Source organism: Vipera berus (assembly GCF_964194415.1).
Source record: "Vipera berus genome assembly, chromosome: W".
NCBI classification, from domain to species: domain Eukaryota; kingdom Metazoa; phylum Chordata; class Lepidosauria; order Squamata; family Viperidae; genus Vipera; species Vipera berus.
The window spans coordinates 50,682,041-50,698,096 of NC_138210.1; the positions used below are offsets into that span (position 1 = coordinate 50,682,041).

The 16,056-nt window shown below is 42.5% G+C and overlaps 1 protein-coding gene across 1 annotated transcript in view; it reads right to left on the minus strand.

Moving 5' to 3' along the window:
* Positions 1–16,056, minus strand: part of LOC308676592 (integrin alpha-L-like) — an 87,614-nt gene that overhangs the window by 36,992 nt on the left and 34,566 nt on the right. The window contains exons 2-7 of the mRNA XM_081342486.1: positions 9,499–9,616; positions 6,945–7,039; positions 4,714–4,778; positions 1,288–1,402; positions 912–1,042; positions 94–239 (exon numbers count right to left, since the gene is read on the minus strand). Coding sequence (XP_081198612.1) covers positions 94–239; positions 912–1,042; positions 1,288–1,402; positions 4,714–4,778; positions 6,945–7,039; positions 9,499–9,616 — 670 coding nt within the window. The remainder of the gene's footprint in view (positions 1–93; positions 240–911; positions 1,043–1,287; positions 1,403–4,713; positions 4,779–6,944; positions 7,040–9,498; positions 9,617–16,056) is intronic.

Here is a 16,056-nt window from a genome sequence, read left to right on the forward strand (position 1 = left end):
AAGACACAGTATCATAAATCGCCAACTTGATCGGATCTCTTCTCAAGTTGCCCTTCCCCACCGAACCTCCTGCCACCAAAAAGAGCTACTTACGCCACAAATTTGATAGCTTTGAAGGTGTTTGTTATTTGCTCGGCATGTACTACATTGGCCAAGAGTTCTTCAGGATTTGGATTACTGGTATAGTCGTTAAAATCAAATTCGAGTTTGGCATCTTCTGAAAACTGCACGGCAGCAAACTGGAAGGGTGGAAAGAGAAAGAGGCTGGGGTTAATGGAACGGCTGGAAAGGTCTTTTGCAAAATACAGTAGGTCTCTCATGGCCAAAGTGGTCGAATGAAAGGGTGCTGTTGACAATCATTAATCTTAATCTGGAGTCAACACAGAATCTTGAAAACCATAATTTCCCAGCCCCGATTATAATTAAGTCAGTCTGGCAGAATCATTTTGAATGATTTTCTTGTCAACATCTCATAAGTTGCCCTTTATGAAATCAGAGTCAGCAGACCCACTTTCTGCCTGTGGATCCACAATTACAACAGTGCAGCAGAAATGGGCAGGTCCGACCTCAAGTGCCTTCCTTCCTTCCTTCCTTCCTTCCTTCCTTCCTTCCTTCCTTCCTTCCTTCCTTCCTTCCTTCCTTCCTTCCTTCCTTCCTTCCTTCCTTCCTCCTACAGTATTGTATGAATTCATAGAAGAGGCAAATTAATGTTTTTAATGGTTATGTCCTCTGATATACCAAGTCAGCCTAACCATTTCCAGGCAGGAGTAAAGATATACTCTTCGAAGGAAGGAAGGAAGGAAGGAAGGAAGGAAGGAAGGAAGGAAGGAAGGAAGGAAGGAAGGAAGGAAGGAAGGAAGGAAAGAAATTTCTCCATGGCAAGTACGTGGTACTCAGTAAGTAGACCTTACATGTACAGAACTATTCCACAATTCTTTCATGACGTCAATCATGAACTCCTTGATATTCATGAACTCAGATGTTTTCATGCTTGCCGAACCGTCAAAAAGAAACACCAGGTCCACTTTTCCTTTCAGGCACTCTGTGGGATGAAAGAAAAGAAAGAACAACTCAGGTGAAAAAAGGGCAGTTGGGATTTCCAGGCTGTGAGGAACTTCCTGTTGACGCTGGGCCAAAAATTAGATAGACCTCCAGATAAGGACATATGTGAAGCTGAACAGAAACTAAACTGGGTTCAATTAAATATTCTTCAAGTGTGTAATAATGCCTTTTCTCTGTCATATTAACTATTACAATTAAAATATTAATAATAACGACTCTCCTTACTTTGATATCCCGTTGTTATGTTCCTGGGGTTTTGCAGTTTGGTGTTAAACAGGTAGCAGATTCCACTTACATAAAGATTTTTGTCACAGTGTTGTTCAACGCCTGGCCCACATGCCTGCAGAGAGAACGTTTTACTGTTCCTATTGTCATCAAGAAAATGAAGGAAACTGGAGACAAAGAAGTGCAGAGGTTAGTGGCCATATTAAAAGCAAAAGGGATGTTGGGAATCTTGAAAAAGGGATCCAGAAGAGCAATGAAGATCCTCAGTCCAGGATGAGCCACTCCTATGACCTAAAATGTATTTCCTTAAATTGGTACCTTTTAGAGATTTTTTTTGAGATTGTAAACCCAGGAGAGATTCTGAAGACCCAACCCCTCTAGAGGTTGACAAGGTGGAGAAGTCTAAGCTAAATTAAATGAAATAGTCCACCTTTGGCCCTGAGCAGAATGCTGATATAATGCATAGAATAGATCTTCTCAGGTGCGACCCTCCCTTATCTCTAGAACTCAGAAATATGCTTGGCTTTCTAATTCTTGGTTTTCTGGAAGCTTCTGAACATTTTTCATTTTGGAAACAAATTTGATTGTTCCAAAGCTTAGTGAGATTAGAGCATCCATCAGATGTTATATTTATTTATGTTGATTTTGGGGAGTACTTGGTGTTCTCTAAGCCAGGGCTTTTCAACCTTTTCACCCATTGTACCACTTTTAGGATATGGCAACATCCGAGTACCACCAGTCGCCTAGCAAGGTGTCGAAAACTTGACCAAAAAAAAGGAAAAAGGAAAAAAGTGATGAAGTACAGGTAGTCCTCAACTTACAACAATTCGCTTAGTGACTGTTCAAAGTTACAATAGCACTGAAAAAAGTGCCCTCCAAGCCACAGCCGAGCAAGACACTTGCCTGCCCGCCTGGCAGCGCTCTTCCTCCTGTCCGAGGTTTTTACTTCCCCCCGCCCCTCTGCTGGATGGTTGCAGCAGGTTTTGGTCACTTCACATGACCTTGGGACACTGTGACCATCATAAACATGAATAGAGTTGCCAAGCATCTGAATGTAAATCACAAGACCCTGGGATGCTGCAACATTCCAGCTTCCGCTGAGCCCTGACAGCCCCGAAGAAGCGCTGATCCTGGGGCTTCCGCTGAGCTCTGACAGCCCTGCAGTTCCAGCCGTCTCTCGTTCAGGCTTGTGCGGTGCTGCCACCGGTTCAGCTCAATCCCCTCCCCCGCTACCACTTTCCTAGGATGGCCACGTACCACCTGCCAGGTGCCAGTGTACCACAGGTGGTACCCGTACCACTGGTTGAAAAGCCCTGCTCTAAGCTTGCTTTCCTTCCCACAGACCTTTCATCACCAGGCTGAAGAACATCATCAATGCAGGGAGGACTAGAGTTGGCTCTTTATAGGTGGTATCTTGTCCTCTCAACCTTGACAGGGGTGTTCTTCCCTAATTGGTTTTGCGGTAGGCATCATCTCTTCTTTGATTATTCTTGTTCATTTGGTGCTTCCCTTAATAGGTGTGGAATGAAACAGGATGTCTATGGAGATTCCCAATCATCCAGGTCCTGCTTGCCCCAAAGATGCTTTTTCAAGAGGCAACTGGACTTTCTGTGTTTTTTCTTTGAAGATGTTTTGCTTCTCATCCAAGAAGCTTCTTCAGTTCTGAGTCAGAACTGAGTGAAAACTGAAGAGGCTTCTTGAATGAGAAGCAAAATGTCTTCAAGGAAAAACAAAGAAAGTCCAGTTGCCTCTTGAAGAAAGGACCTTTGGGACAATGAAGAAGGATGTGAACCTACTAAAGAATCCCAAAGAAACACCTATAGGTTTTTCTCTGATATTTGTGGATGAGGCTTGGTCTAAGTCTAAGATGTCAACGTTTCTCATTTGAAACTGTGGTTGAACATGTCACTCACTGTGTTGTGCAATGAAGGAGTTTCTATCGTGTCTCCTGACTGTCAGTTGATGTTTGTGCGTGTATTCTCTCAATTTTCTACCTAGTGGTTTTCGCTGTCCTTCCACTTGTAGATGACTCCTGTTATATCTTCCTTGGCTGTGGGCCTTTGGGTTGCTTAGGATAGTCTGGATAGATTTTGTTGGTTTATGGGCTATCGTGATGCCTAGGGTTATATGGTGGAAACTTCGAAGAGATATTTTTCATATAGGGTAGATGTATTCCTTTCATGCTTAGGAATTTGGGTAGTTATTGGATGCATGGATAAAACTTTTTGATGGTTATAAGGATATGGTCTACTTCTACTTTTTGGAATTCTGGATTATTGCGGTGTTTTCGCTTGGCAGTGGAGAGATTTTACATAGCTTCTCTTATGTGCTATTGGGCTGTTGCTGTGCTACTTGAGCACTTGCTCAATGTGAGTTTTGCAGCACATTTGGGTTCCTTGTTTTCCATGGTTTTCCTTATACGTGCAGGAAGACTCGTTTCTTCTTGCTCTCTCTGTTCTGAATCTGATTCCATGAAACCAATTACCGGTGGTTTTATCTTTTTTGATAATGAGGAATGTGCTAGCTAGTCACATAACTGAGATTGTGGATATGGGATTGGATTGGATAGATCATATTCCTGATTGTGTCTGTAAGATTATTGTTTCCAAATATTCCATCACTGGTTTTTGCTATGAATCCTGAAATGGGCGATCCTCTGGATATTCCTTTGCTTTCTTTGTATGTCTGTAGCTTATGAGAGACAGAGGACAGTAAACTTCAAAAGTCTGCATGTTTCAAAGTTTGTGTGTTCTGATAATGAATAGAATAGAATAGAATAGAATAGAATAGAATAGAATAGAATAGAATAGAATAGAATAGAATAGAGAAGAGAAGAGAAGAGAAGAGAAGAGAAGAGAAGAGAAGAATTTTTTGTTGGCTAAGGGTGGTTGGACACACAAGGAATTTGTCTCCTATGCATAAAGTAAGCTCTCAGTGTATACACATACAATAACAAAGTGATAGATCAGAGATCATAAATCATGGTTACAATCATTAATCTTAATGTTACAATCATAGTTACAATCATTAATCATAAAGTACAAACAAGAAGTGATAAATCATAAGATATCAATAGATCATATCATAACCATAAGATACATAAGGCTTAATGGGTGTCCTACTAGGTTTCAGATTGAACATTTAGGGGAGACTGTCATTTGAGATTCTTTACTATTCAGAATAATTTGTCTTTCATAATACATGAACTAATTAACCACCAATAATTCCCAGCACAAGTTTGATCAAAATATATGGAAGCTGAGTAAATACTTATCTGCAAGAAATTTTGCCTGCATTGTAATTCACGTTCACTTAAATACAGCTTTTCTTCAGGGATGAGAAGCAATTTTAAAGATCTATCTCTGCCTGTCAGAAAGCAGCTTAAACCCCTGCCCAACTTTATCCTCCCGTCCAGAGCCAACTCACAATCATTTTATTTCCCTGCATATTGCTTGCCAGGGTCATGCCGAGATGGGGTATTGGAGAATTCTCTGCAAAAAGAGAGTGAGAGAAAGAGATTGATTGGTTAATGCTGGAGGAGTTATTACCTAAATTCCCTCCTTATGGGTAGTCCTTGACTTATGACCACAACTGGAAACAGAACTTTCATTGCTAAGCCAGGTGGTTTTAAGTGAGTCACACCTGATTTGTGTGTGTGTGGTGTGCGCTATAGTTATTAAGTGGATCACCCCATTTGTTAAGTGAACTACATGGTTGTTAAGCAAATTTGGCTTCCCTCATTGTGTTTGCTTGCTGGAAGCCAGCTGGCAATCACATAATCCGGGCACACTGCAACCGTCACAAATATATGCTGATTGTCAAGCATCCCAATTTTGATCACATGACCCCAAGGATGCTGCGACGATTATAAATGACAGGACAGGTCACAAGTCACTTTATTCAGTCCTGTTGTAACTTCAAACAGTCGCTAAACAAATGGTTGTAAATCGAGGACTATCTGTATCCATAGATATTAATCCTTTAGGTCAGTTTCAGAATATTTCACCCAGCCTCTGATCATAGGTTGACTCAGCCTTCTATCCTTCCGAGGTAGGTAAAATGAGGACCCAGATTGTTGGGGGCAATTAAGCTGACTTTGTAATAATGCCGCTTGGGGTGTGTGTGAAAGCCCTAATAAGCAGGCATATACATAGAATGAAGGCTACTGCTAAGCTTGTAAGCCGCCCTGAGTCTTCGGAGAAGGGCGGGATATAAATGGAATTAAAATAAAAATAAATTAAATAAAATACCCTTCTCTTCTCCTGCTTTCCTCACAAGTGCACAGAGGCATCCTACAATCATGACTGCAGGTCTTAGCACTTAGCAATAGCACTTAGACTTATCTACCTCCTTCACAGTGCTTTACAGCCCTCTCTAAGCGGTTTTACAGAGTCAGCCTATTGCCCCCAACAATCTGGGTCCTCATTTTACCCACCTCAGAAGCATGGAAAGCCGAGTTAACCTTGAGCCCTTCAGGATTGAACTGCTGGCAGTCAACAGAGTCAGCCTGCAATACCGCATCCTAACCACTGCGCCACCCTGGCATCTCCACTGAAGGGATTTTATTATGCTTAAGCTTGATGTTAGTAATATTGATATTAGCAGGGCTTTTTTTCTCATAGAATGCTCAGAACGGAGTTCCGGCACCTTTTTTGGATGGAACCTTGTAGGGTAGGCAAGGCGGGTTGTATGACATGTGTGAGTTCCGGCACCTTTTTTCTTTTACAAAAAAAGCACTGGATATTAGTAGTGATACTTTGTAATCATCTTTGTTTATGTGCAAGCAGCTTTGTAGGTGCTTTATATTGGGAAATTAGTTATATAAAAGCAAATGTTTCATGCTTTAAAGGTAAAGGTTCCCCCGCACATGCGTGCTAGTCGTTTCTGACTCTAGGGGCCGGTGCTCATCTCCGTTTCAAAGCCTAAGAGCCAGCGCTTGTCCGAGGACGTCTCCGTGGTCATGTGGCCGGCATCACTAGACGCCAGAGGCGCATGGAACGCTGTTACCTTCCCACCGTAGTGGTCCCTATTTTTCTACTTGCTTTCAAACTGCTAGGTTGGCAGAAGCTGGGACAAGTAACAGGCACTCACTCTGTTACGCGGCACTTGGGATTTGACCCACCAAACTGCCGACCTTCTGATCGACAAGCTCAGCGTCCTAACCCACTGAGCCACCGCATCCCTTCGTCATGCTTTAGGTACAGGTAATTGCTTACGTGAAAAGAGCATGGTAAGGGGAGGGGGGGGAAAGGAGTTATGGTGGAACCTGGGTTGTTGTGTATGAGTCATCATCTAGGAATTATTTTTCTGTACCTTTTGGTTCCTAGTACCAAGACCAGATCTCTTTGTTCTGGAAAGCTATAAAAGGTGGAAGACATCTTTCCTGTTTTTTGCCTTCATCTCTCTACCAGCCACGAAGAGAGACGTGGCCACCCAACTCTTATTTTGATCAAAATAAAAGTGGTTTGCTTGCTGAAACCTCGGCTCAGGAGTTTCTTTTGGCTCTTTTCAATTCCTGAGTAATGCTGGGGCAATTGTGAGGCTAAGTGTAAAACCTTACACCACCTTTCAGAAAATCATGACCTTTCTCTGCCATTGTACCCTTCAAGGGGCCTTTTACTCACAGCCACGAAGAATTTAAAAATCCTTCATTTTACCCTGGAATGGAATGTCCTTGCAGTCTTGGCTCTTCAAATTACATTGGTACACTTTGCCTGTGGAGTTCTGCTCCCCGGGAGCGCCCACAATGACTCTGGAAGAGAATAAATAGAGGAGGTGGGATAATATCGATAGGCCATTTGTCGCAGGGCCATTCCTGTAAAAATGCAAGGCGAGGTCAGTGGGGGAAGCCAGAGTCCCTTAACAGCCGTATTACTAATTTAACAATCCGTGGTGATTCAGTTAACACCTGTGGGGGGAAAAGGTCGCAAAATGGTGCAAAACTGTCTCGTTTAGCCACAGAAAATTTGGGCTCAGTTTTGGTCGTAACTCGAGGACTACCTGTGTGAGACGGAGGAAGGGAATCAGCACTTCTTTAAGCCTCGGCTCTACTTGATGGAAACTGGTGCTTTGTGACCAGTGCTTTTTTTGTAAAAGAAAAAGGTGCCGGAACTCACACATGTCATACAACCCGCCTTGCCTACCCTACAAGGCTCCATCTAAAAAAGGTGCCGGAACTCCATTCTGAGCGTTCTATGAGAAGAAAAGCCCTGTTTGTGACAATGTCCTTCAATGGGGAAGTTGCACCATCTGAATTCCTGCCAATCGACTTGCTCTGAAGGGGAAGCCTTCCCTGAAAATAATAGGTATCCATTTTGCTTCCTTCCCTATTGCACTACTAGTTTTTACTCTCACTTCCTCAAAACTAGGGTGGTAGAAGGTAGGAAATACAAAAACAAAAAGGGAAGCTGGTTGAAAATAACCACTTTCCTCCTAGTTACAAATAAATACAGAATAAACATGCCCTGAAACTGAACAGGGTTCTAACTCAGGGCCAGGCAAAACAACAAGCATGAATATGGCGTCCGATTTACAGCCAACTAACTTGGAGCCAGCTAGTGCTTGTAGGCCATCTGAATAGGGCAAATCCAGTTCCATTGAAATCTCATTCAAACAATGTAGTTTGGACAAGTTACTAACAGTAGCTCAGGTAGTCCTCAATTTAGCTAAAGGTAAAGGTTCCCCCGCACATGCGTGCTAGTCGTTTCCGACTCTAGGGGCTGGTGCTCATCTCCGTTTCAAAGCCGAAGAGCCAGCGCTTGTCCGAGGACGTCTCCGTGGTCATGTGGCCGGCATGACTAGACGCCAAAGGCGCACGGAACACTGTTACCTTCCCACCGTAGTGGTCCCTGTTTTTCTACTTGCATTTTTATGTGCTTTCGAACTGCTAGGTTGGCAGAAGCTAGGACGAGTAACAGGCTTAGCGCGGCACTCGGGATTAGACCCGCCAAACTGCCGACCTTCTGATCGACAAGCTCAGCGTCCTAACCCACTGAGCCACCGCGTCCCTTAGTCCTCCATTAACAAGAGCCCAAAGTTTATGTTGCTAATCACGACAGTTGTTAAGTGGCTTTGCTGCATTGTAAGCAACTCTATGACTTTCTTATCTTCAACCATCTCTGCTTCCAAGGTGGAGCTTTCTCACCCCCTGCAATTAACGCTCTACCTATGTTGTCTTTCCTCTCCTATTCTTAGTGTTAATGTTACAAACACAGCTCAGTGAGAATCTCTCTTCTTTGCCAGATGAGTCTAACAGCTGTTAAAGCATTAAAAACTTGACTAGCAAAAAAAGGATGCCAATTCTACTTCCCCCACCTCACCCCAATAATTAGTGGAACCCCAACCACAAAGAATCATCCAATAGGTGAATTTCCCCCCCATACCAAAAAAAACCTGGTAGTCCTCAACTTACGACCATTAGGACCGGAAAATTCTTTGTTAAGTGGTGTGGTTGTTAAGTGAGGTGTCACATGACAACACCCAATGTTATAACTGTTTTTTTTTGTCTGGTCATTAAGCGAGACGTCACGTGACCACGACTTGCAACTTTCTGCTGGCTTCCCCATTGATTTTGCTGGTTGGAAAGCAGCGGGGAAGGCTGCAAAGGGCAGTAACGTGACTCTCGTACGCTACAAGCATCGTAAACATCTGACAGTTTGTCAATCCCCCAAATCACGATCTGGTAACTGCAGGTAGTCCTCGACTTACGACCACAATTGAGCCCAACAGTTCTGTTGCTAAGCGAGACATTTGTTAAGTGAGTTTTGCTCCATTTTACAACTTTCCTTGCCACAGCAGGTGTTAAGTGAGTAACAAGGTTGTTAAGTGAATCTGGCTTCCCCATTGACTTTGGCTTGTCAGAAGGTCACAATAGGGGGATCACATGACTTGGGGACAATAAAACTGTCACAAATATGAGTCAGTTGACAAGCATCCGGATTCTGATCACAGGACCCGTGGGGATGCTGAAAGTGTGAAAAACAGTCATAAGTCACTTTTTTTCAGCACCGTTGTAACTTTGAATGGTCACTAAATGAACTGTTGTAAGTCGAGGACTACTTGTACAGGGACTCTCTAACCATCATAAGTGCAAGGACTATTTGTAAGTCACTTTTCTCAGCACCATTGCAAATTCGAACGGTCACTAAACCAACGGTCATAAGTTGAGGACTGCGGTATATTGAATGTGGGAACAAGGCTGGTGGGGCCTACCTTGCTGCAGAGCCTTTCCCAAGTTGCAGGACCTGATAGCCAAAGTGCTTGCTGTGGTTTGATGAGAAGACAATCGCTGGAGAAGGATCGATGTTGTAGCCCAACGATCGCAAGGGGCCTGTAAAAAGAAGAGGGGGCATCTTTATTTAAAGGTACAGTAGGGAAAGAAGAATAAATACAGTACAGGCAGGCAGTCCTTGACCTACGACCATAATGGAGCCTACTCATCACAGCTGTAAGTCAGGACACTCATAAATCCGATTTTACAAACTTTTTTGCATTGATCATTAAGCAAATAGCGTAGTGATTAAATGAACCTATGGTTCTCTGTGGCAGGCGGTTTTTGTAGAAAACTGGAAGTAACTGCTGGTTTTTGTCAAAACCATCATCAAGATCCTGCAACTGCAGGATCCTGCAAATGACTATAAATGTGGCCTGGTTGCTGAAAAAGAGGCTACAAAGTTGTTGTTTTTTTTAAAAAAATAACATATTAAATATTATTATTGGCATCTCAATGTACAGGGTTCTTATTTAGAAAATTTCCTGGCCTGCTGGTTTAGTCTTTCTTATGAATGTTGAGCAGAGAATAAATTGATTTAAAAAAAAACTTAAATCACATTTGCTTTTTTCTGAAAAAAAGAATAAACATGGGCTTCCTGCAGTGAATACTAAAGAAAGGCACCTATTAATTTCAGAATCTGTTCAAGCATACAAAGATGCTTCGTCTGAAAGGATAACTCAATGTGGGTGGTATTTATTTAAAACAGATACCAGAATTCTCATTAAATCATCAAAAAGGGATTTCCCTTTGTGTTATTTTTAAGGGAGCGTGGAAAATCACTGACCTCATTGGCCCAATTGTGGTGAAAGAAATGCTGATCTAAGTGCAATGATATGCTCTGTCACTATGAAAAGCAACTTTAAAACTTTAAACTATGCGACCTAACAAAAATATACTATCTTGTCTGTCAAAACAGAAGAAAATCCCCCAAGGATTCAGATCTTCCTACACTACCATTTTTGTTCTCCAAGGACTCAGAGTCCTTTCACTAAGACCAAAGTTGAATTCATGGATGGCACATAAGATCACTCACTCTGCTCCCTGGTAATCAAAAGTTGAGTGTCAAAATCAGCATCCAGCTGTCCTTCTAGCCTCCTGCCCATTCATGGTCTGTTTCATTTGGCCATCACAATCAAAGTGATACAGGAGGATCTGGACAGACATGAGCACTGGGCGCTATCTAACAAAATGAAATTCAATGGTGAAAAAAGTAAGGTTCAGTACAGAGAAGAGAAACAAATATGATCAGGGGACTGGAGGCTAAAACATACAGGGAACGGTTGCTGGAATTGGGTATGTCTAGTTTAACGAAGAGAAGGGTGATGGGTGACATGATAGCAGTGTTCCAATATCTCAGGGGCTGCCCCAAAGGAGAGGGAGTCAAGCTATTCTCCAAAGCACCTGGAAGCAGGACAAGAAGCAATGGATGGAAACTAGTCAAGGAGAGAAACAACCTAGAACTAAGGAGAAACTTCCTGACAGTTAGAACAATTAACCAGTGGAACAACCTGCCTCCAGAAGTGGTGAATGTTCCAACACTGGAAGTTTTTAAGAAGAGACTGGACAACCATTTGTCTGAAATGGTATAGGGTTTCCTGCCTGAGCAGGGGTTTGGACTAGATGACCTCCAAGGTCCCTTCCAACATTATTATTATTATTATTATTATTATTATTATTATTATTATTATTATTATTATTATTATTATTATTATTATTATTATTATTATTATTATTACATTTAGGCAAGAAAAACCAAATGCACAGGTATAGTATAGGGGGTACCTTGCTCAATAGTAGTAACTGTGAGAGTGATCTCGGAGTCCTAGTGGACAATCACTTAAATATGAGCCAGCAGTGTGCTGCAGCTGCCAAAAAAGCCAACACAGTGCTAGGCTGCATTAACAGAGGGATAGAATCAAGATCACTTGAAGTATTAATACCACTTTACAATGCCTTGGTAAGGCCACACTTGGAATACTGCATCCAGTTTTGGTCACCACGATGTAAAAAAGATGTTGAGACTCTAGAAAGAGTACAGAGAAGAACAACAAAGATGATTAGTGGACTGGAGGCTAAAACATACAAGGAATGGCTGCTGGAATTGGGTATGTCTAGTTTAATGAAGAGAAGGATGAGGGGTGACATGATAGCAGGGTTTCAATATCTCAGGAGCTGCCACAAAGAAGAGGGAGTCAAGCTATTCTCCAAAGCGTCTGAAGGCAGGACAAGAAGCAACGGATGGAAACTAATCAAGGAGAGAAGCAATCTAGAACTAAGGAGAAACTTCCTGACGGTTAGAACAATTAACTAGTGGAACAACCTGCCTCCAGAAGTGGTGAATGTTCCAACACTGGAAGAAAAGACTGGACAGCCAGTTGTCCAAAATAGTATAGGGTTTCCTGCCTGAGCAGGGGGTTGGACTAGAAGACCTCCAAGGTCCCTTCCAACTTTATTATTATTATTATTATTATTATTATTATTATTATTATTATTATTATTATTGTTGTTGTTGTTGTTGTTGTTGTTGTTGTTGTTGTTATTATTATTATTAAAATTAAGCTGAAAAGCTGACCAGGTTCCATTCTTCCACTTAATTTACTAAAGCATGAAAATATTGTAGCTCTGTGTGGAAAGAAGAGAGAGCCCAAAAGCCAGGAGGCAGCACAAAGTAGGAACATCTACCAAGGAGAAAATGATCTACCACCAGGTCTGCAGGAAAACTGAAGTCAAGGTGTTACCACTGAATCCCAAATGAAACGGACGGCTTATCCAGGTTTTGGGAAATGGTGGGTTATGAAGGATCATCAAGTTCTTCTCTGTCAACTGATCAGCAAGGTTGAGGATGTATGTGTCATGGTTCCGATAAATGAGACAGTTCAAAACATTGACAGTATGGTGTATTCCTCAACTTACGACTGCAATTAAGCCCAAAATTTCTGTTGCCAAGCAAGACAACTATTAAGTGAGTTTTGCCCATATTATGTCCTTTCTTGCCACAGTTGTTAAGTGAATCACTCATGTTAGTAACACGATTGTTAAGTGAATCTGGCTTCCCCATTGAGTTTGCTTCTCAGGAGGTTGCAAAGTTGATCACATGACCCTGGGACTGCCTACAGATTGCCTACACAGATTTTTTTTACTGTATGGACAAACATAATGGAGATATGGGACTCATTTTCACAAAATACGGTAGGTTAAAAACATGATAGTTACATAAATGTATTAGCAATACAGGTAGTCTTCAACTCACAACATTTTGTTTGAAGTTACAACAGCATTGAAAAAAAGAGAGACTTATGACAGTTTTTCACACTTACGACCACTGCAGCATCCCCATGGTCATGTGATCAAAATTCAGACACTCGGCAACTGACTCATTTTTCTGACAATGTCCTGGGGTCACGTGATCACCTTCTGCGACTTTCTGTCCTCAAGCAGAAAGCCAGATCCACCTAACAACCATGTTACTCACTTAACATATGCTGGGATTCACTTACCTGCTTGTCAGAAGCTTGCAAAAGATGATCATGTGGCTCCAGGACACTGTAACCATTTAAATATGAGCCCGTTGCCAAGCATCTGAGTTTTGATCACATGACCAACTGCTGTAAGTCAAGGACTACCTCTAGTTTGTTTGCCAATAAACAGACCTATGTACTGCACTTTAACCGATCCTTGGGGAATAGGCCTTAAAAAGAGCTTGGTTTGAGGGTTTGGGAAGTTCTGGTGCTGGCCTAGATAGAGAATGGATTTAGCAACTTCATAGCCATCCAAGTCTGTCACAGCACCAAGTCTGTTTCAAGAGGCCATTCATGGTTTTGGACTGGAGGCTAAAACATATAGAAATGGTTGCTGGAATTGGGTGTGTCTACTTTAATGAACAGAAGGATGAGGGGGGGCATGATAGTGGTTTTCCAATATCTCAGGGGTTGCCACAAAGAAGAGGGAGTCAAGCTATTCTCCAAAGCACCTGAAAGCAGGACAAGAAGCAACGGATGGAAACTAATCAAGGAGAGAAACAACCTAGAACTAAGGAGAAATTTCCTGATAGAACAATTAATCAGTGGAACAACCTGCCTCCAAAAGCTGTGAATGCTCCCACACTGGAAGTTTTAAAGAAGAGACTGGACAGCCATTTGTCTGAAATGGTATAGGGTTTCCTGCCTGAGCAGAGGGTTGGACTAGATGACCTCCAAGGTCCCTTCCAACTTTATTATTACTACTACTGTTATTGTTGTTGTTATTGTTATTAAGCTCTTAAGAAAAAGTTCTGGAGCTCCAGTTCTGCATGAAAACCTTACAAGCAGATGTCTGAGTTGTCACACAGGAAGAGGCTTTCTTTGATCCTATCTCTCCATGTTGCACCCACAAAGGGAAAGCAACACCTATAGTCATTCACAGCAAAAAGTGCAGCTATTACTGTGTTGTGTGGGTTCTGAGGAGATTTCAGACATCCTTCCCTTCTGGGAACTGAAATAAAAAAATATAGTTCAGATTCAACTCTTCCGCCGTAACCATTTTCTTAAATTTATCATTGATAGTAAACAAATAAACAGGTCAAGAAAGCTCTGCCTGGTATGAACACAACTTGAAAGCCAAAGGCTAGTCCTTGTTTGTCTACTATATTCAGGGCTACACACATCTGTTGCAATTATACATATTCTTCCAATAAAGGGATGCATTTGCATGTCAAGCTAGGAAGGGTGCAAGGAAGAGCAACAAAGATGATAAGGGGACTGGACAATAAAACATATGAAGAACGGTTGCAGGCATTGGGTATATCTAGTCTAATGAAGAGAAGGACGAGGGGTGACAGGATAGCAGTGTTCCAGTATCTCAGGGGCTACCACAAAGAAGAGGGAGTCAAGCTGTTCTCCAAAGCACCCGAAGGCTGGACAAGAAGCAACAGATAGAAACTAATCAAGGAGAGAAGCAACCTAGAACTAAGGAGAAACTTCCTGACAGTGAGAACAATTTATCCTTGGAACAACTTGCCTGCAGAAGTGGTGGGCGCTCTAACACTGGAGGTTTTTAAAAAGAGATTGGACAACTATTTGTCTGAAATGATATTCTTGCTTGAGAAGGGGATTGGACTAGAAGACTTCCCTTCCAACTCTGTTATTCTGTATTCTATTCTGTATAGGTCGCTGCAAAGAGTCGGCCAGCCTACGCACACTGCCTTCTCTTTTCTTTTCATGACTGTTCATGACCCAGATTTCAAGCTTACTGGAGGCCACAGGTATCATGCAAATGCAGACTGGTTTCCATTGGCATTTTGCAGAATCTGTTTCCAAAATCTTATTTTCCACTAATCAATGATGTTCACTGCTGCAGTTGATATGATGAAAATGATCTTGGAGGTGGACGAGGAGGAGGAGGAGGAGGAGGAGGAGGAGGAGGAGGAAGAAGAAGAAGAAGAAGAAGAAGAAGAAGAAGAAGAAGAAGAAGAAGAAGATATCCATTCAGTTATGTCTAACTCTTGGTGCTTCTATGGGCCAGGTCTCTCCAAATCGTCTTACTCTTGCTCTACTTCTTTGAGTTTTTCTATGCTCTGGCAGGTGTTAGCTTTGATGGTATTCAGCAACCATGTTCGTTGATGGCCTGGTTTCCTTTTACTGCTAATTCTTCCAAACATAATTGCTTTCAATAACGGCGAATATCTGTAGCTCGGGTGAAGGATGAGGGTGCAGGTTCGTTCTCTGAGTTTGTGGGTTGGTTTCTGAATGTTTCCTTATCAGCCTAGATAACATCCCCTAAACTCTGCTGAAGATGTTACCTAGCCTGGTAACAAAACATTCAGAAACCAACCCACAAGCTCCGAGATTAAACCTTCATCCTCGTAATTGCTTTCTGCAGGGAATTCCCCCGCATAACATGGCCAAAATAATTGAGACACAGTTTCATGATTTTTTTTCTTCTAGTGACATGTCTGGTAAGCCACTAGCTCTGGTTAACATGCCATGCCCAAGTAGCCCTGCCCATGTACAGGTAGCCCTTGACTTACAACCATTTGTTTAGTGACCATTCACGCAATCTGGGCGTCCTCCTAGATTCACGACTCAGTTTTGAAGATCATATTGGAGTCGTAGCTAGGGGGGCATTTGCCCAGATTCGCCGAATATACCAATTGCGCCCCTTTCTGGACCGAGATGCCCTACGTACAGTCACCCACGCACTCGTTACCTCCCGTATAGACTACTGCAATGCTCTCTACATGGGGCTGCCCTTGAAAACCAGAATGCGGCTGCACGGGTAGTGATGGGAGCTCCCCGATACTCCCATATAACACCTCTGCTCCATGAGCTGCATTGGTTACCGGTTGCCCTCCGGGTGAGATTTAAGGTGCTGGTACTTACCTTTAAAGCCCTACATGGCTTAGGCCCGGGATACTTGCAGGACCATCTGCTACCGGGAACGAATTCCCATCGCCCAGTACGCTCACACAGAGAAGGCCTCCTCAGGGTACCGTCGGCTAGACAATGTCGGCTGGCGAACCC